Source organism: Anser brachyrhynchus (assembly GCF_964034855.1).
Source record: "Anser brachyrhynchus genome assembly, chromosome: 2".
NCBI lineage: Eukaryota > Metazoa > Chordata > Aves > Anseriformes > Anatidae > Anser > Anser brachyrhynchus.
The window spans coordinates 86,613,809-86,634,229 of record NC_137695.1 but is presented as its reverse complement, the minus strand read 5'-3'; the positions used below and the strand labels follow the sequence as shown (position 1 = coordinate 86,634,229).

At 41.3% G+C, this 20,421-nt stretch overlaps 1 protein-coding gene across 2 annotated transcripts in view; it reads left to right on the top strand.

Moving 5' to 3' along the window:
• ADCY2 (adenylate cyclase 2) overlaps window positions 1-20,421 on the top strand; it is a 211,923-nt gene that overhangs the window by 18,323 nt on the left and 173,179 nt on the right. For both annotated transcript variants that reach the window (XM_080578375.1, XM_080578374.1), the window contains exon 2: window positions 293-490. In XM_080578375.1, the coding sequence (XP_080434501.1) occupies window positions 293-490 (198 nt within the window). The remainder of the gene's footprint in view (window positions 1-292; window positions 491-20,421) is intronic.

The window sequence follows — 20,421 nt, the reverse complement described above, 5'->3', positions numbered from 1 at the left end:
CCTAGCACATTACTGTCGTGTGAGTTAGTTTTCTTAATCTGCTTCAACTACTATATTTCTTAATTCAGCAAAAGAAGTAGTAGGGTGGTTAATAGTTGTTTATGAAGTTAGTACTTCAAATCAGAGCTTCTTACAGTGAAAGAAATCCTATTTTGATTCATATCACTTGATATTTGATTCATATTATCATGTCTTTCTGAGATCTGTGTGCAGTCAGTTAAGAGTATCTTGTCCTTGTCTGACCTTTAAGTACATCAGTTTTTAACTCCCTTTTATTTTCCTTTGTTTCCAGGAAATTGAAGACCACGTGGCATTTTTAATAACTGTTCCAACAGCCCTAGCAATTTTTTTTGCTATATTTATCCTTGTGTGCGTAGAACCTGTCTTCAAGAAGCTGCTCCGTATATTTTCGCTGGTGGTCTGGGTATGTCTGGTTGCCATGGGATATCTCTTTATGTGTTTCGGAGGAATCATCTGTCCCTGGGACCAGGTAAGACTGTTGTAATTATTACTTTTACTTCCACTGGCTAGATTTCCAAGAGCCGTTCTATGCAAAAGTATCAACATTAATTTTTTGTGGGACATCTAATAAAATGTTTTTGTGACCAAGTGTTTGCATGCTAAGACTTCCAGCATCTGTTTTATAAATGATAAAAAGATGTGTATGCTTAAGGTATGGAGGATTTTACATTTACAATTTAAGCTTCTTGGGATAATGAACATTTGATTTCAGTCACCAACTTCCTTGTATAATGAACGTTTGATTCTAGTGACCGATTAACATGTCGGAAGTGCTAGTTTTATTCAAGACCATCTTCAGCTTAAGGTGTTACTGCTCTCAATTTAGCAGTCTTCAAGATGTTCTCTTGCAACGCATGAGGAAAAAGGATTGGGAGCTTCCTATCTAGAGAAATACATGAGTACAGAAACAGTGAATTACCCTTAACATTTAAAAAAAAATTAAAGAAGACAAAGAAAAGGTATAGTTGTCTCTTAATAGCAGCAGTTTTGAAATATTAATAAATGGTGTGTAATATCCAGAGCTGTTCCTGATAGATTCTTCTGTATTCTGCTCTATCCTTTTCCTTTCCCCTCTACATGGAAATGCTCCTGAAATACTCACTGTAAAACTATTTATAGGGTGGAAGAAAACTATAATATATATAAGAAAACTATAGTATAATATATAAATGTGTCCTCTGAAAATTCTGTGTTGAGCATCAGTTTGGTATAACCTTTAAATTGCAGTGTGCTATCTGGGATGCCTTCTAGGTCTTTAAGATAAACCTGAAACAATTTCTCTTACTTGTTATTTGGATCTTGCAGAGACTTATGTAAATACTGAACTTTAAGTATGCAACTAGTTCCTATGAAGTCCTTGATTCAAATGATTTAAATTGCTGATGTATGTTGATAATATTAGTTAAGGAGCCCTTACCTCTGTGAGTGATTCTATATTTTCTTTTTCTTGGAAGTTTCAGGGATTAATTATCTGTGAATCTGTTTTTTTTTTTTTTTTGTATTTGGAACTACCAAACCAGGCCACGCTTGAATGTGATTAAAAGAAAATTAGAACGTGCAATATTTTTCTCTAGATGCAGATTTCACCATGGGTGTGCCTGTATCTATGTGATATCAAGTCTAGGTACTTCACATGGTCTTACTTTGTTGTTTTATTTATTTTTATCTCCAGATGTGGGATGTCATGCTAGAATATTTCAAGCTTTCAAGCTTAGATGCATATATTTAATTAGCCATGTTATCTTTTCATTGCAAATTCTACAGAGTTTCATTTTGTTATTTGAGAGAGATGATAATGATTTTCGAAAGCATGTGGCATGAAAGAGATCTAAAATGGATTCTGCAGTTGCAGTCTTGGTGTTGTGTTTAGGCAGTCAAGGTGGTTTGTCCTGCCCTGCTTCTTTCTTAGGGAAATAGAGGCATTCCCATAGCACCGGAGTGACCTGGCTGGCCATCTGCAGCAGGAAGGGCTGCAGAGCTCTTGGGAGAGGCATCGTCCTCGAGCAGGTTGCCACGACACAAGTGGTCGGATGTTTCAGTCGGTTCCTTGGTTGGCATGCAAGAGTCGCTTGGAAAGAGGACCTCTGGGAGCGAGCAGTGTTGGTTGATCTGCCCACAGCAGCCCCTGTCTTTGCCTTGCGCTGTGCTGGGGGCAGGCAGGGCTCTTCCAGACAGCACTGTCCGTACTCCCAGACCCCCCTGTCCATACGTGGCTTAGCTGGGCTGTGCCATGTGCTCATCCTCTGCCAGGAGAGGTGCTGGGGCAGGGTTGCCCTTGACCACTTCTAGAAGACAGATGTCTCAGGGCTCCCTGCACTGGGACGGTTTGCTGCCCCAGAATAAATTTTCATCCTTTGAATAGCAGTGCTGTCTTGGTGTTTGCTTCTGTAGGCATTCTTTTACCTACTGTCAGTTAAGAGTAACCTACAGAAATATGGAAATCTTTCTGGGAGTTTGACATCTTACACAGCAGGCTAATACCCAGTTTGATGAAAAAAAAAAAACAGCCAGTAGTACAATACCGCTGTGTATTCCTGTAATGTTGGTGTTTTGATTGCTCTGAATCAGGACTATGTAGGTCAGTAATCAATGTTCTCCCCTATAATTATATATGAAAGCAAATCTGAAAAATCCTTCCTTGGGGATTACTGACAGATTCTTTCTTAAAGTTTTACATTTTGTGAATTTAAAACACATTTTTCTTGATTTATTAGAGTCTTTTTCTTGTTTCTTTACGCTTTTTACGAAAGAAAAGAAATATGAAGTAAAATTTAAATTAGTTCTGTTTCAAATATATCCTTGTCAAATAACTAATTGGAAAATGATCAAAATAATAATAAAAAGAACCAGTTCATGTACAATTTTTTACTAAACAGGTGGTTTACTTTCATTTTCTTCAAACTACAGCCTAACTTTTGTTCTGGCCTAGCAGAGTTTAAAAATACTCTTTTCATCATATCTTTCATGTCTTCTGAATCCTGAGCTTGTTAAAAATATGGAATTTCTTAATTCCATATTCCATATTCTTAAACTAGTAACTGCCGAAAGATAAATTTCCTGCATACCATAGTTTATAGAAAGAATGTGTTGTTTTCTCATTTGTGCACAACCTCCTCCCCTAACTCAAAAGACAACCCTGTATCCTTTGTTTTTTTTGGCTTGATGATTTTAATGTTCCTTTTGGCTGTTTTTAAGTGGTAAATGCCAATTTTCTCTGTTGTTGAAGGTACCTCAGGTGTGAACTTTTGCTGCTTTTATTTATAATGAAAATACAACTTTGGAGAGACTATTCTAGTTATGAACTCAATATATATTTAATGCAGAGCAGTTCCCCCTGTGCCTGCAGGCACATAGCTCAAATAACTTTCATGAACAATGGAGGACTGAAAATGAGGCGGCCGGTCAGCGCCATTGTTTTGCGTTAAGAGTCCTGTGGGCTGGTATGAAATAAGTGCAAATCATAATTGGTTTCAGCTTGCTTTTGTTGTCCCTGCAGACCGCTTTTATCTGTCTGCATTTCCTTGTCTCTTGTTCAGCTGCAGCTACAGCTTTGGAGAGAAAGCCATTATCAGGTGTGGATCTGGCCGCATTTTGAGGGGGGTAGCAGGCGGCTGCAGACTCTTGCTTCATCCCTGGGGCCTGTCTGCAAGCCCTGTACTGGCTCCTTAATTGCCTGCTGAGCCTGATCCAAAGGCTGTAGCTGGCACTCAGCTGCATGGGAGTAATCATGAACCCATCCATGAGCGGAGACAATTTGCAGGATGTTTGCATTATCAACCTTACCAACTAACTTAACTCCTCAATTAGCACCAAGCTCTCTCACTCCTCTTTATGGATGGTGAAGAGAAGCAAGCACAGCGAGAGAGAGATGGAGAGAGTACCACCTAGGCAGTGGGTGGCTTTACATGGAGAAATTAGGGCAATGGTGGCAAATGCCCTTGGTACTTGACAAACTGTCATTATAAAGTGTGGCTGCCCTCTCTCACTGCTGTCAGTCTGAGACTGCCAGACTTGGCAGTGGAGCCTCCGGTTTATCCTGGTGGCCCAGGGAACTTGGGCATTTTGATAGAGTCTAAACACACGAGACTGAATTACAGCCCAATGGAGGGAGGCTGGGCTGTCTCTAGGAGGTCTGGCAGGAGTCACAGGGCACCTAGCTGGAGTTGGTAGGAAAGAAGCAGAGCAAAGGAAGTCACGTAATGGCTGTGAGAGAGTTATTGCCTCCTGGCAGGTCTTTCCAAATCTAAGATGTGAGTGATAATGTGTGGGGATGGTTTCAATGAAGAAAGACCCCAGGAAGATGTTTAGAAAGGTCTGTGCCACCGTCAGTAGATGGTGTGTTTGGTGGAAAGCCAATATTGCACAGCAGGCAAGCTGAGGAACCAGTGCTGATGGAGAAGGGTGATCTTGTTGTGTTAGGACTTCAAAGAAAGATTCTGCTTTCTAACAAAATGTAAATCCAGTACCTATCTGTAAAGTTACATGCCAGAGGATGAATTTAAATTACTTTCCTCTTGTCTCACTGACAGTATAGTTATTGTACAACAGTTGCCTTTCTGTGTCATCCTTTGACATGTGTAATACTTCCTCAGCCTTTTATACAGGGTGTGTGTAAATATGTCATAGCTCATTGATATCAAAGGGTAAGAAGAGCTCTTAAGGCATACAGTGGATGGTAAAAAAAAAAGAGGGTAATTATACAGCATTATGCTAGTCTAATGAATTCTATCATTGCTGGATTTTGGTATTCAACTCTATTTAGTTATAAATGCACAGCCCAGGCACCAGATGTGTTCCTCCATGTCTATATTCAGTTACAGCAAAGAAATTACTTCAAGCAGGATTTGACACTTCTGATTTCCAAAAAAAAATTATCCATGGAGTGATGTGTTTAGAATATATGTTTGGCTATTTTATTCTAAACGCTACTTTTTAAGCTGAACCTAGAGGGCTTCTTTGTTTTGTTTTAGTGTGTTTAGAATAGAATAGAATAGACTAGACTAGAATAGGATAGGATAGGATAGGATAGGATAGGATAGGATAGGATAGGATAGGATAGGATAGGATAGGATAGGATAGGATAGGATAGGATAGGATAGGATAGAATAGGTTTACTTCAGATGGATGGGACCTTCAAAGAACATGTAGTCCAACTTCCTGACTACTTCACGGCTAACCAAAAGTTAAAGCATATTACTGAGGTCACTGTCCAAATGCCTCTGGTACATGGACAGGCACGGGGCATCAACAATGACAAGCATGGGGGTTGGAACTAGATGATCTTTAAGGTCCCTTCCAACCTGAGCCATTCTGTGATCAACCACCTCGCTAGGAAGCCTGTTCCAGTGTTTGAACACCCTCATGGTAAAGAAATTTTTCCTCATGTCTAGTCTGACCCTCCCCTCGTGCAGCTTTGTGGTGTTCCTGCTCCTCCTGTCATTGGTGACCAGGGAGAAGAGACCGACGCCTCCTTCTCCACTTCCCCTCCTCAGGAAGCTGTAGAGAGCAGTGAGGTCACCTCTTGGCCTTCTTTTCTCCAAGCTAGACAAGCCAAGTGTCCTTAGCCTCTCCTCATCGGAGTTGTTGTTAGGAGTGTTGTTATGGAGGAGGTGTTGTTGTGGAGTGGTTGATTTCAGGCCTCGGAACTCCACTGATGTACAAAGTGCAGGCCAAATTTTCACTGTTGGTACTGTGTTCAGTTTTGGGCCCCTCACTACAAGAAGGGCGTTGAGGCCATGGAGCGTGTCCAGAGCAGGGCTACGAAGCTGGTGAAGGGCCTGGAACACAAGTCCTGTGAGGAGCAGCTGAGGGAACTGGGGTTGTTTAGTCTGGAGAAGAGGAGGCTCAGGGGAGACCTTATTGCTCTCTACAGCTACCTGAAAGGAAGGTGTGGGGAGCTGGGGGCCGGCCTCTTCTCACAGATAACCAGTGATAGGACTAGAGAGAATGCCCACAAGTTGTGCCTGGGAACGTTTAGGTTGGAAATTAGGACACATTTCTTCTCAGAAAAAGTGGTCAGGCATTGGAACGGGTTGCCCAGGGAGGTGGTGGAGTCACCGTCCCTGGGGGTGTTCAATGAAGGGTTGGACCTGGTGCTTAGGGACATGGTTTAGTGGGTGACATTGGTGGTAGGGGGACGGTTGGACTAGATGATCTTGGAGGTCTTTTCCAACCTTAATGATTCTATGATTCTATGATTATTATTCTCATTTTCTTTGATATTCTCTTGGCATCTATGGATATCAGTGGGGCCACTGCCTGCTTGAGGGCTCCTGAGGCAATGTGGGGCCTGTGCCTCTGAGTGAAGATGTAGAGTTGCGTTTAGAGGTGAGCAAAGTGAATGGTGCAGAACCGGAGAGGTGTGTGTGTGCCTTTGGCAGGTCTGAACTCCCAGTTGCACAAGACAGCTGTGTCTGTGGCAAGCTGGATGTGTTCATGGAAAAGAAAGAACATTTTTTTGCACTGAATTACTTAGGGCCTCATTTCCACACCTTGCTTGGGACCTTCATTACCTGAAGTTGGCCCTGCTGTAAATTACTAATAAAATGTGCAGTTAAGCAGTGCCAAAACAGTTAGATGTTTGAGAAGGAGAACAGGATGGGTGCCAATGAAGTTCCTGCAGCTCAGGAAATCATGGATGAGTTATAGTGAACTATGCAGAGGGCTCAAGATCTGGAGTAGGAGGAGGCTTGCCACTTTTTCAAGCTCAAGGGTAATCAGACCATCCTGAGTGAGGAACTATATCTTGCAGGATCATGGTTTAATAGTCACCTGAAAAAGGACATAAGGAAAACCAGGTAGTTTGTTTGAAAAGGTGAAAATAATTGTGCTTTAGGAATAGGTGTGATAGAAAAGGAAGAAACACAGAATCCACAAGTTACAAGTCCTATCTGCAGTGATATTAGAGGAAGGAGAAGAACAGATTATTTTTATATTAATATTCTTTTTCTTTTTTTTTTTTTATATATATAGACATATGAAGGCACAGGCTTAATAGCAAGACATTTTAATGTGTTTGTCAAGTCTGGTATGGCTATATCTGTATATAAGACAGGAAAAAGCTGAGCTACTAAAGACCTGCCAGCTTGTCATTAAAATCAGTAATATGGTAGATTAATATAGTAAAATCGTGTGTGGAGCCTTTGAAAAACCCTGTTAGCATAACTAATATGCCATTGTTAACCTTTGGTATGTGATGGCAGCATGTTCGAGGAAAGAGAACTGATTTCTTTTTTAAGTAGGGAAAGCAGTTTTATAAAAAAAATAAAATCTGTTTTAGTGCCAAATGGTAAACCAGAAGGAAAGCTAGAGGAGATGGGAGTTATCAAAGTAACTGTAAATATAGGCGAACGGAGATGGCAGCTGGGGCGACTTCAGAGAGCATCAGACACGAGGAATATTGCTGGTTCAATTTCTTGGGGAGCTCTCTGGGGAATGATTGCCTTTATTAGTGCTTTTGGCAGTGGTGGGGCAACAGAATGTCACTGCTGTAATGAAGGTTGTTGATGGCACAGCTAAGAGTCCTAAGACCGCAGAGGATCAGGATGTTACAGGGGAAGAACAGCATGACCTTGAGGACTGAAGTAATAGCAACTAGATGAAATTTAATAATACAAAGTGCTAGGTGTCTGCATTTGGGAACTAACAGCAGAAATTTCAGCTATAGGCCAAGAGATCATCAGCAGAAAATGAGCAGGGACAAGCAGCATCAAGAGGAGGTGCATTAGTTGGTCATTTAGTCATTATGGTATGCGTCCATAAAAGACTCAGTTACGATGGCAAAATGTCCAGATAAGGCACTGATGAAACCTCTCCTGGATCACTATGTATATTTCTGGTCACCTGCATGCGAAAAGATAAACTGAAACTGCAACAAATGAAGCAAGTGATATCACCAGGACAAAGGAGAGAGCCTGTTTTGTGAGAGAATTTGATTTGGGTATAGAGGAGCAGAAGAGAAGAACGCTGAGAGTGGTGTGACTGCCATCTACAGATAATCTCTGGTTGTAAACACCAGGCTGGAGAAGAAGGTACTGAAGGTCTGTTTAAACACAAGCACACACACACACACACACAAATGAAATTTAAGCTCAAAATTGGAATAAATCCCTTAGCCACTAGAGCACTGAGTTTGTGGAGTGGCTTTCCAGACAGGATAATAAGCATTAAACTAATTAATTGGTTTTACGGTGGAATGCTATCCTTTTTTTAAGAGTCATTCTGTGTATTCAGTAGCAGGGAAATAGACCAGTGATCCAGGAGCATTGTTTTAGTCCCCTAGTCCTATACATTACTTACATCCTGGGGACTAGCGAACTAGTCTAAATGAAGATTTACTTTGTACCTGAAATGTATACCAAAACTAAAGAGATGGATTTTCTGAGTTATAAAAGTTCATGGTTTTTTATTATTTAAATGTCTTTTATCCTTCCAGAGTTCTTCTGGAGCAGTAGTCTTAAAAAATATAATTTCAGGGTATAATAATCTAGCTATATTTCTGATCTCTTCAGGCAATTGTTGTAAGTCTTATGAGAGAGGTTTGATGTAATATGAACCAGAAGAGACTGAATGTTTCCTACACCTTTATCAGAAGAACCTTATGAAACCTTAGTTTTCTGCTAGTTTATTTTTCTTTACTCCATTTCCTTTAGTGATTTTTCCATCTCAAATCATAAAATTAAGTACAAAGGCTGAACTGATTGCAGATTTCATCAAGATTATTACATAGCTTATGTGCATTGTGATGTTTACTGTGCAAGTCATGTGATTCAATTTTGCTAAGGAAAGCATTAACGTAGCTCCATAGAAGTACAATAAAAACATATGTCTCAGATAAATATGCAAAATTGAATGTGGCAAGCTTTTTCCTCTGTGATGGGAAAGAACACTTATCAATAAATCTGTTAATGTTTCCGAGAGTACTGAAACCAAGCAATTCAAATTTCAAGTATCATTGCATTGTTCTGATGTTGCTGAAGTCGAGACCAAATGACAAATAGAAATTAATAATTCAAGCCATTCATAAGGCTTCTTATGTGCTTAATAATTGATTTGACATTAGGAAATAAACATTTTAATAATTTTATACTACACAGTAGTTAACAATTACTTGCATGATGGAGCTACAGGAGAACTGTTAAAGAAACTATACAGAATTTGTTAGCTAAGTATAATTTAGAGCAGCTATACAAGCCTTTTCCTTTCATTGAAATTGTTTTCCACTTAGAAATGTGGCAATTTGTGTGACTTCTAGGAGGGGAGGTTTTGGCATGACACTGCGTGAGTCTTTTGGTCAGCAATTTTACTTTGATTACCTGCCTGACATGGCAGTTCTCATCCCTGTACCTGGCCATGGATATGCTGCTGTACACTTTTATTTTTGTGCAATAGGTAGTGAAGGGGTGCATCATCACGGATAATAACCTTTAGTCATTTTTCACAATTTGTCTCAAACTTGTTTGTTTGCAATTTTCTAATGCTGTAATAATTAAGGTTGCAAGATGTTACAGAACAAAAATAAAATGGATGGTGTGAAAATGTTTCTTATAAGCTGCATAAGATCTCAGTTTACTCGTTTGATGGTGTTCCCTGTTTCTGCTTATTTTATTTTTTTGAAGTTTTTGGTACAACTATGGTGGTAAACAAACAAATCTGGATTGTCAGAGGATTACTTCTGCATTAGGTTAGGAGGCATGTAGCAGAATTTCTCCCTTTGTGCTTGCAGTTTTTAATACGCTGTTTGTGAGATACATTTCAGTCAGTTTCAGTTTCACTTGCAAATTTACAAATCCGGAAAAAATATAAATCTATAGTGCAAGCCAAGTAGTAGAAAACATTGCTTACAATAAATTAACAAATACTTGAAGATGGTTTGGCTTGCTGTTACAAATCTGTTGACTAGTAAGATGCTAAGCATACTTTTCGGACACTATCCCAGTAACTCTGTGAATAAGGATGGGTAGGTTCAGGAATGAAATGGAAATAAAATATGTATGAGAAATATATGTCATACATTAATTAGTAACAAATATTCCTAGTGTAGTGATCTATTTCCAGTTAATAACCCTAAAATTAAAAAAAAAACCTTGATCTTAGAACTGAAGTCAATTTTGTGTCTTCAGTACTTAATTCTGATAGATGTCAGAAAGGTTTTGTAGCACAGAGGGCATCTTAAGTTTTCTGGTAGCATTTACAACCAATTCTTCAGTGTGGCTAAACCCTCTAAACACTCTGTAGAATTTTATGAAAGCAGGAGATGAGGTAGAAATATTTTTGATATAGTAAGGGTCTCTCAGTGTGAGTTGTAGGAGATACATGTTTACATCTCATGTTTCTATATGTTTCTATATGTTTTATGTATCCATATGAATAACTTAATTTATAAAATCTGAATAAAATTTTATAAGTATCTTATATATACAAGTAAATATATTCATAAAAATCTGCTATTGCATTATTTCAATTGTATTTAATTTCATTTTTAAAGAATTATGTATAATCTAGCTAAAATTTAAATTAGGTAAATGATAGATAAATTATAAAATGTAAATTCATTGAGAACTAGAAGACAGGTGTTCTTTCAAGAAGTTATTCATGTTCATTTAGAGTTTTTTGTTTTGTTTTGTTTTACTATGTGACGAATAAATTTCTTTTGTGTACTAATCACTGTATGTTGCTTGGTTATTGGGACCTAGCTTTTATGTTTATATTGGCTTAATTCAGCAGTAAGCTGTCTAGAAAAACAGGAAGGAGAAAAATAATGGACCAAGATAACAGTCAGTTCTCAGAAAACAGTGTTGCTGAGGGACCATCCCAGAAGTATTTATCTTTTATGATTTTGCTCTCTCTTTAGGTAATGTATGGGACTGATTTACCCATTGATATGGCTGAGAACAGGGAAGGCAAAAGGATTTTGTCAGGTTTCAAATGGAGCGGTCTTTCTAAAGAGAACCAGTAACCGCTTGGGAGATCCAAACGGGAGAAGGACACATCTCCCACCTTCCTTATTGTAGAAAACCTTAGCCTTTTACATCATGGTCACAGGATTTTAAAAGCTTTGTTCTGCAAAAATGAACAGAACTTGAGTTCTAAGAAGCAGGGTGAGGACAGTGAACAGTAAGTATTGTAAGCCAAAGCTCAGGCTAGGCGTTATTGGTGTGCAAAGATTGAAACAAAACAAAACTAACAAAACAAAAAAGAACCCAACACCATGAAATGAAAGAAGTTTCATGCTGAGCAACCAAGAAGCCAAAACAATTGCACACAGCCCCGTATCTGTGATAATGGGAGAAAAACCTTTTAGGTCTATCAGGGAAAAAACACCCTCTGCCCTTCGCATACATGCATTCACAAGGCATAAAAAGCATCACATTTTCTTGCAGTGGAGCATACACTGTTGTGCCAGTTAGGAAAAACACAAATTTATGTTATTACTACATGTTTCTATTTATTTTACAGCTTAAAATAATCTGCTGTAAAATTACACATTTGTCAGAAGTATAACTTTTGTTCAATATCTTATGCTCTTGCATTATGTTCCTAGAATCATGGAATTATGGAATGGTTTGGGTCGGAAAGGACCTTAAAGATCACCAAGTTCCAATCCCCTGCCATGGGCAGGGACACCTCCCACCAGACCAGGTTGCCCAATGCCGCATCCAGCCTGGCCTTGAACACTTCCAGGGATAGGGCATATTGTTCTTGAAGAGTTAATTTGGGCAGTTTAATACTTGACTGCGTATTGATCATGTTGCAGTACAAATTGCATTTTTCTTATTTGCTTCTTGTACATACTGTTTTGACCTAAGTAAGATATATATATATATATACACATAAATTCTGTATTCGTAATTAGTTTTATATACCTTATTTTCAAGGTATTTTTCTGCATGCTTTGTTTTCAAGGCACTATTCTTGCTTAAATATGCAAACCTGAATCTCCTCTTAAATGTTCTGCTTTCTGTAACCTTTGAATGATTTGCAAATATCTTTGTTTTACAAGGATCATATTCAAGATTGCAGGTGGAGTGATGGCTTAGACAGTAACTACAATCTCCCTGACTCATGTCTCCATGTGGTATTCCAAAGTAATTTGCATTTTGTAATCTGCATAGTCTCTTTCCACAGTAGTGCTTTCTAGATTTCTTCCTGGTTGTAATAACTCAGTTTGAGGTTGTTTCTGTAATCTATCAGTTTGTACATTTTCAGTATGAACGTCCATTGACTGTTTTCTGCTTGTTTTGCCTATCACACAATTCCTTTGTATTCCTGTTTCTGCAGTTGCTTTTATACATTTCCTCCTAATTTTGCATCCTCTTCTCATATTTAACGTGACAGCTGTCTTCTCTCCCACTTATTAATGAAGACAGTCTTTCTTCAATGTAACACTTCATAATTTTTCACCACTCTGTATTTTTTTGTCTTGCAGCCAGCTGTAGTCTTCGTAACAATATAGTTTGTCTTCTTCATTATGGATGAGTTTATGTAGATACTAGCTACCAATATTTCTAGGTGTCACTAGTGATGAGAGTGGTACAAGTTCAAATATCTGAGGGCTCTGTTAGAGTTCTGTCAAATTTCCCCTGACCACACGTCCAGTCCTACCAAAAGAAGAAAAAAAAAACACAAACCCACCCTATATGGATTTTTTTCCTTTTTGATAGTTATATGAGTAATAAAAATAGTATGCTTTATTTCTTCCAGATTCTTAGTATTTTCCTTGTTTTGTTAATTTGGGATAGAATTGATCCTAAAGTAATAGGATTTTACTTATATGACAGTCTTGTATTAGTTTATCGTTATTATCATAGAATCATAGAATGGTTTGGGTTGGAGAGGACCTGAAAAATCATCTAGTTCCACCTCCCCTGCAATGGGACCAACATTATGTTGTCTTGATCATAAAATTACTTTTCAAATAATTTACAGCAATGAAGGAAATTGATTAAACAGTCTCTCATATTATGAAGGTGATTGTTTAAACAAATCTTATGAAACATATATGTGCCTGCAATCCTGTTTTCCATAAAGATCTAAAAAAAACCCGAATGCTTTTTCGCAATTAAATGAAACAGAGATTTGAGTAAGTCTTTTTTTTTTCTTTTTTCCTCATGCTCTGATTACCCGTTATGACTGCATATGTTATCTAACGACAGTTCCTGTCGGTGTGTACACATTACGTACACACATGTATAAACAAGTATAATATGGCGTTTTAAATCTCTTTCAGACAGATGAGATTACAGTTTTACTTAGATACATATGGATGCTTTTTCTTTTTCTTCTTCTTGCAATATCCTGAATTTGCTTAGCATCTACAAAATTATTTGTGAATATCAAATATGATTTGGGGGCTTTTTCAGGTCCAGTGGGGACAAACTGCCAGGTCTACCAGATCACCCAGATTTTTGACAAGGGAAAAAAATATGTTGTCCACATAGCGTTAATTTGTATATTTGATTAAAAAGCTTGTATTTATTTCCATACTACCACCTAATTTGCTCTAGATGAGCACAATAGTAACGTTTCATACTCATTTCTGATGTAGGCAGATGGTTATAGGATATCTTTCACCAGAGGGGCTAGCAAAAGAATCTCTACTTTAATACCTCTTAATTCCCTTTCTTTTCACTTCTCCTTATTTACTTTTAATCGAGTTTCAGAAAGCACTACTTTTCTGAAGCCATGTGAGCATTCTGCAAACTGCATTTTACAGTATTGCAGGGACATGTAGTGGCCACTGAAGTCTGCTACAGATAGAAAATCTTTGCAGATCCAATTGCACATTGTTTCTGTGATTCATTATTTGACTAGCAGTAACAAGCACAGATTGCAGAACAAAACAGCTTTGCCTTGGTATTGTTTTAGGGCTTGTATTCTTCATTATTTACCATGCTGACCATCCACATGTGGTATGGATTTATAAATAAAATGGGATTTTAAAATAAAATGTCAGGTTTCAGTTTTCAGGTTTTTTTTGTGTTCCAACCTGTCTTAACAAAGCAGAAGGAGATTGCCAATGAAGATGTATCCCTTTATGGCTGCAGTCACTGTTACAGTGCAAGAGGGCTGAAGGCTGAAGACAAGCCCACCACTGCTGTGTCTGGGCTTCTGCCTTCCGTTGTTTCCATCAGGTGAAGCCTGTGCCCATTGGCAAATGGCTGCATTTCGGCATCCGTGGGCTGAGCACCAGGATGCTGGAGAAATGTTGGAGTTGCTGGGCACAAGCATGGCAAAAGATGCACTGAAGAGAAAGGTGAAGAAATAAGAGAGGTTGCGTTAAAACTGTAAAATATAATCCTCATTTAAGCATAAGTTAGTGTAACCCGATGGTAAATAAAATCCCCAGTTGATTAGGCAAAGGGCAGTGTGCATTTTGCGTGTGCAGGAAGTAGACTTTCAACTCCTGTTATTTGTGTACACAGTGGCAATGAATAGATGGGATGGTAAACAAGTGTGAAAAAATACTACAGGAGCTGTAAAAAGCTCACCATTTTTCTTTTTCTGGAGTATTTTTGAGGTATAGAAGGTCAGCAGTACTGTATATTTCATCTGTCATATTTGTAATAAAAATAAAATACACAATGTTTACAAACCCAATGGAATGGTTTTAGTTTTTTAGTGGTTACCTTTTCATCAACTTTTTCTCCATTGACGGGCAAAGTATCATCAGCATTAGTGAACCATAGAGTAGCTAAGTGATCTCCCCACACTTGTATGAAACTGATGTTCCAACCCCTCATTCCTCCTAATCAGCCTTAACCTTGAGATCCTCCAAAAGAATTTGTCATCTAAACTGCAGTTTCACAGTAAAAGACTCATAGCAGTATCTATGCAATTTAAATATTGCTCTAGTTAGGTTTCTTCTTATTGTTAAGTAAATTACTACTTGAAAATCCCATTTTTCAGTTCTCAAACTGTTTTTTCCTTTTGTCATTGTTTTTCAGACTAGAGATACTGGATTATTTTTAGTGTTGAATTAATTGGATGGAACGTTATTATTTAGGGCTATACATTTTGCACAACTGAAGCGAAGAGCTAAGGAAGAGGCAGTGCTAGGAAAGCCTTTGTGGAGGTGACAGTCCTGGGCATCCTCCCCTACCTCCAAATCAAAGCCATGCATCGGGCTGACTTGTTGCAATGTATGGATTACCATGCCATGGCGGGGGGGATGGGGGTTAGAAATCACAGTAGCACTGGTGTGCAGAGCTGCTGAGCTGCCCCATGGAACCCCAAGTCCTTGTGATCCAGAAATATCCTCCGCCCCTGGATTCTCACCCCTGTTCCTTGAAATGTAGTCTCTCACTCCTCCAACATACCCCAGCTCCTATACCCAGCCCCTTTTGTTCCAAGGAATCTCCTAAATTATCCCCAAACTTCTCCAGGTAATTCCTCCTTTTCCTTCCATTCTTCCTTTTTAATTTCTCCTAGCCAGAAACCCCATGGTCAAGGTTCCCTGATTCTCCTGGACCCTCTCTCTGTCCCTGATATCTTAGGAGTCCCATTCTCAGTTTTTGCTGCAGTTTTGTCAGCTCAAGCATCAATGCTACTCTAGTTTCTTGTGGTTTCTCACCCCACTGTGACATGGTATTCTACTGCTTGCTGGCAGATTAGCAGCCTTTTTTTAAAATACCCATGCCTGCTTTAACAGCTGGATCTTCAAAGAAGCATAACCGTAAGCTCTGCTCTGGTATGATTTAAATGTCTCAAATGGGTATTACTTGTAAAATCATTTTGGACAGGGCTCTTGAGGGCAGGAAAAGCAGTGGGGCATGGCAGGTTTATTCATGATACAATTAAACCTGTTTATCACTTCAGAAGGTGTCAAGTGATTCATTCTAATTTTCAAATTACCATCTCGCTAATTTTCATTTAAACTTGTGGGATAGTACATACCTGAAATATTTAGGCAATTTTCAGCATATGCTAATTTATATCTGTCATGTTCTTTTTAAAATGAGAATGTTTCTACTAGTAGATAGCAATATTTAAAAAACTGTGGGGAGTAAAGACAAAGAAATAATAATAATAAAAAAGCCTTAATGGCTGAAGTATTTAATTTCTGTTGATGCTTAAATCATTCATAGAGCAGATCAGAAGTCATTATGCAGTATCTTTCCCATACTGGGGAGACCAGAAGGGGATGCAGGAGTCCAGATGCAGTTGCTAAAGTGCCACCAAATAAGAGAGGAAAGTGGTTTTCCGTTTTTTTTTTTTTTTTGGTTATTATTTTTATTATTGCTATTTATTGCCCAGTCTTGCAAAAAACTACTCAATGAAGCATCCTGAATGAACCTTAACGCTGCACTCCAGCACTTCGTCCTGGCAGACCTTCCCGGCAGAAGTCTTCTGCTTATTCAGAGGAGCAGCCATCTCCCTAACAGCTTTGACTGATCCGCTGCTCTTCTTTGTGCATTGCCATGGAAGGTGCGGCTTCCTCTTCAAACAGCCATGGGGCAGCCTTCTTGTCCTCAGACGGAGACATCGCCGGGCTCCAGGTCCCAAGGTCCACCGTGGCTCTCTGAGGGGTTCCTTCTGCCGCCCTGGTGCAGCATCCCAGAGGAAGCCAAGTCCCCTCGTGCCCACTCCTCGGGACTCCGTGCAGAAGAGGTGACACCTCTGACGAGGTGGGGGTGGGGGATGGAGGATGGGGGACAGGAAAAAAGCCACCCTGCAGGCGAGCCAGCAGGATGGCTGTGCTATTTTGAGGCACGGAGGCCGGGCCGTGCATATGGAGCTGGTCGTGTGCTCCTGCGATGCCGCCGATGGGTCTTGATGGCGGGGAGCCCTGGCACATCGACCTCCATTGGCTCATCTGGAGGTGGATCCACCTCCATTGGTTCTTCATCAGGAGGTGGATCCACCTCCATGGGCTCCACAGCATTAGTTGCAGTGCAGGGCACTGCTCTTTTTCCACGGGCGCCGGACCTCTTCCACTTCCTCACAATAGGCAGTGGCCTCCTGCTCTTTGCGTTGAGGAATGAATCCTCTCCGGACCCACGCAAGGGTGGGCAGCCTCTGCTCCAGGTCCTCTTCCTCCCATCCATGATGGCTGTCGTCAGAGGGCCTGGAAGCTCAGCGAGTGGCGGGCCCTGCGCAGGGGCATTTTATAGGGCCCGGAACAATAGGGGGGGCAGATGCCACTGTGACATCAGGAAGCCTCTGTGATGGTGGCCAACGCATGGCCAAATGTGGCTGTGTTGGGAGAGGTGTCTGTGGCCTGAAAGATGCCCTCACGAGGAAGGAGGAGGAGGGTCGGGGGGGCAGAGGGCCCCCTTCCTGGGGTTGGCTCTCCCTGGCCATTTTGACTGCCAGAGAGACAGGCTGCCCCTCGGGCACAGGGCCTGCCCTCCAGCTCCCCTCCTGTGCCCTGGCCTCCAGCCCCCTCCTCATCCTGTGCCTGGGCTCCCTGTGCCACAAGATGGTGGCAGCAGTGTTTCCAGAGGGGCAGGGCCTCCACTGCCCCCCTGCCACCGGCCGGGCTCCCTGCAAGTGGTGCAGCCCCCCATGCTGACAGCAGCTGGGAGGGGGCAAAGCACCCAGACATCCTGCAGATGGGCAAGGGAGGCATGGCCAGGCGGCACCAGGTGTCCCAGCAGTCAATAAAAGCTCTGCTGACGATTGAGTGCTGCGGGAGCCCTTCTCAGGGGCCATCTCCTGCACCTACCCCTGCCCCCACAGCGTGAAGAGGTGCCATCGCTTGTGTCCCAAGGCATGGGGGAGGAGAGGGCCTGGTCTCTGCGCTGCTGGGCTGCCACAACACGGGCAGTCTGTGGGAGGGCTGCCGAGGTCCTGGGGGCCTGGAGGTAGAGGGGTGGTGGGGGTCAGTCTGAGGTTCACCCTTGCTCTCTTCTTTAGAGTTAAGGAGAAACCTTCTCAATGTTTTTGTGGCTTCTCTGCTTCCTTGTTCAGAGGAAGAGGTCTCCTGTCTGGTTGGAAGAATCACAAGTAGCTCCTGACTGGGAGCCTTCAGGCACATTTCCAGGGGGAAGCTCCTGCCTGCCTAAGACACCTAGTGCACCCCTCCCTACTCAAGCAGGGTCGCCTACTGCAGCTAGCCCAGGACCATGTCCAGGTGGGTTTTGAGTATTCCAGGGAAGGAGACTCCACAACCTTTCTGGGCAACCTCTTCCAGTGCTCTGTCCCCCTCACAGTAAACAAGTTTTTCCTCATATTCAGATGGAACGTCCCTTGTTTCACTGTGTTCCCATTCCTTCTTCATGCTTAACAGGCCCAGCTTTCTCAGCCTTTCCTCATCAGGGAGATGCTCCGGTCACCTAATCATCTTCATAGCCCTCTGCTAGGCTTTCTCAAGGAGCTCCATGTCTCTCTTTTCCTGGGAAGCCCAAAACTGGACTCGGTACTGCAGATGTGGCCTCACCAGGGCTGAGTAGAGGGGGAGAATAACCTTCGACCTGCTGGCAACACTCTTCCTAATGCACTCCAAGATACCATTGGCCTTCTTGGCAATGAGTGGGGGCACATTGCTGGCTCATGGTTGACTTTCTGTCCTCCAGGACTGCTCGTCCTTCTCCTCAGAGCTGGTCTCCATCTCGTCAGCCCCCAACCTCTATTGGAGCATGGGGTTATTCCTCCCTAGGTGCAGGACCCTGCACTTGCCTTTGTTGAACTTACAAGGTGCCTCTCCACCCAGTTCTCCAGCCTGTCCAGGTCTCTCTGAATAGCAGCAGCCTTCTGGGGTATCAGCCACTCCTCCCAGCTTTTGTCATTGGCATACCTGCTGAGGGTGCACACTCTTGAGAGGTTGTTGATGAGTAAGCTGAAAAAGACTGGACCCAGTACTGACCCCTGGGGGCCACCGCCAGCTACAGGCCTCCAACTAGACAGCACTGCTGATCACAACCTTCTGAGCTCTTCCATCCATCCAGTTCTCAATTCACCTTACTGGCCATGCATCTACCCCACACCTCCTGAGCTTACCTTATGAGGATGCTGTGGGAGACAGTGTCAAAAGCCCTGCTGAAGCTGAGGTAGAAAACCAGCACTGATTTGTGAGAGCTTCTTCCCCACCTTGCTGCCTAGTAATTTTACGGTTGGCAGCCCTGTCTGGTTCAGAAGGTTTAGTAATCACTGGCAGTGGACCTTGTCAGCACAGTAAATTAACCCCATTATAGCATTGTACTTAGCACACTGATGCAGCCTCTGGTACTTGAGTCAGTGAAGATATTTTTGCACAGCATTGCGTTTTGTAGTGTAGACGTAACCTTAGGCATCATTACACACGAAGTGACTGACTGTTTCTACGTGCCTCGGTGTGCAGGACCCCACAAATGGGGCAAGTGTGTTGTGGGACAGGGATTCTTTCCACCTACGTAACCAGAGTGGAATCTGTTCCAGAATAGCATCTGCCATCCAGTGTGTCTATCACTTCTAGTTGTGTAAGGCTTTGTTCCTCCCCCAGTCCAGAAAACTGGCTTAACAGCTACAATGAAGCCTCCTGTAGGATTGTTCTTCAGTTCTTCTTCACAACAATTTAAACCTCATGCAGTGATGAAACAATGCTATAAAGATTGTAATTTGATTACTACAGTTAGAAATTCCCAGATGATGTATTGCTGTTGCCCGCTTTGACATTTACCTAGTTTTAATGGTGACAAACTACCGGAGAAGAGCTCAGTAGGGAGTGAATGTGTTGCAATCATTAATCTGTTGTGCCTGAGCAAGCATTTTATCATGATTATCAGATGATATTTACATGAAGACAGGCAAAGGTGACATATGATCTCTATGCACTGAAGGGGTACTGGCTGCTCAGCTTCCTCTCAGGGAAGGGAGAGCAGCTGAGAAACCAACTGGAATAGGTCCAGTATTCGGCAGAGTCTGAAGCTGAGGAGATTTTGCCCGGAGCAGAATCTCTTCCAAACATTCAGGAATGGCAGTCATGTGAAGCCCTTCTGTGCTGCATCTCACACCCCTATTTTGTCTTCTTCTTATTATTACTATTTTTGAAATTTCCTCAATCCTAGTATGATATTTTTAGATGTAATGGAATACCTGGTCTTCTGCTACACATGTTTATTTTTGTTTTAAATTTTTGACTTTCTTTAAACTATGGAGGATGCATTGAGTCCCCATTTGTTTAATAGGTCATCATGAAAGCAATACTAAGCAGGGATCATTAAAGGGATATTGTGTGTGACAAGTGGGAAGTTATTTTTAACCACAAGACTGAAGAGCAGTCTCTTCTATCCAAGTCCCCCAAAAGACAAAAATGACTCATTTACATTTCAAATGAGATACAGATACCAACTGTTACCAACTTCATTTGGAATTGTGATGAGCCTTCAATAGATTGCTTTTGGGTGAACAGAAAAATGACAGGTTATTACACCTATCAATAGTGATAGTTCTTAGGCTTAGGTTACTCTGAATTTCCAAGAC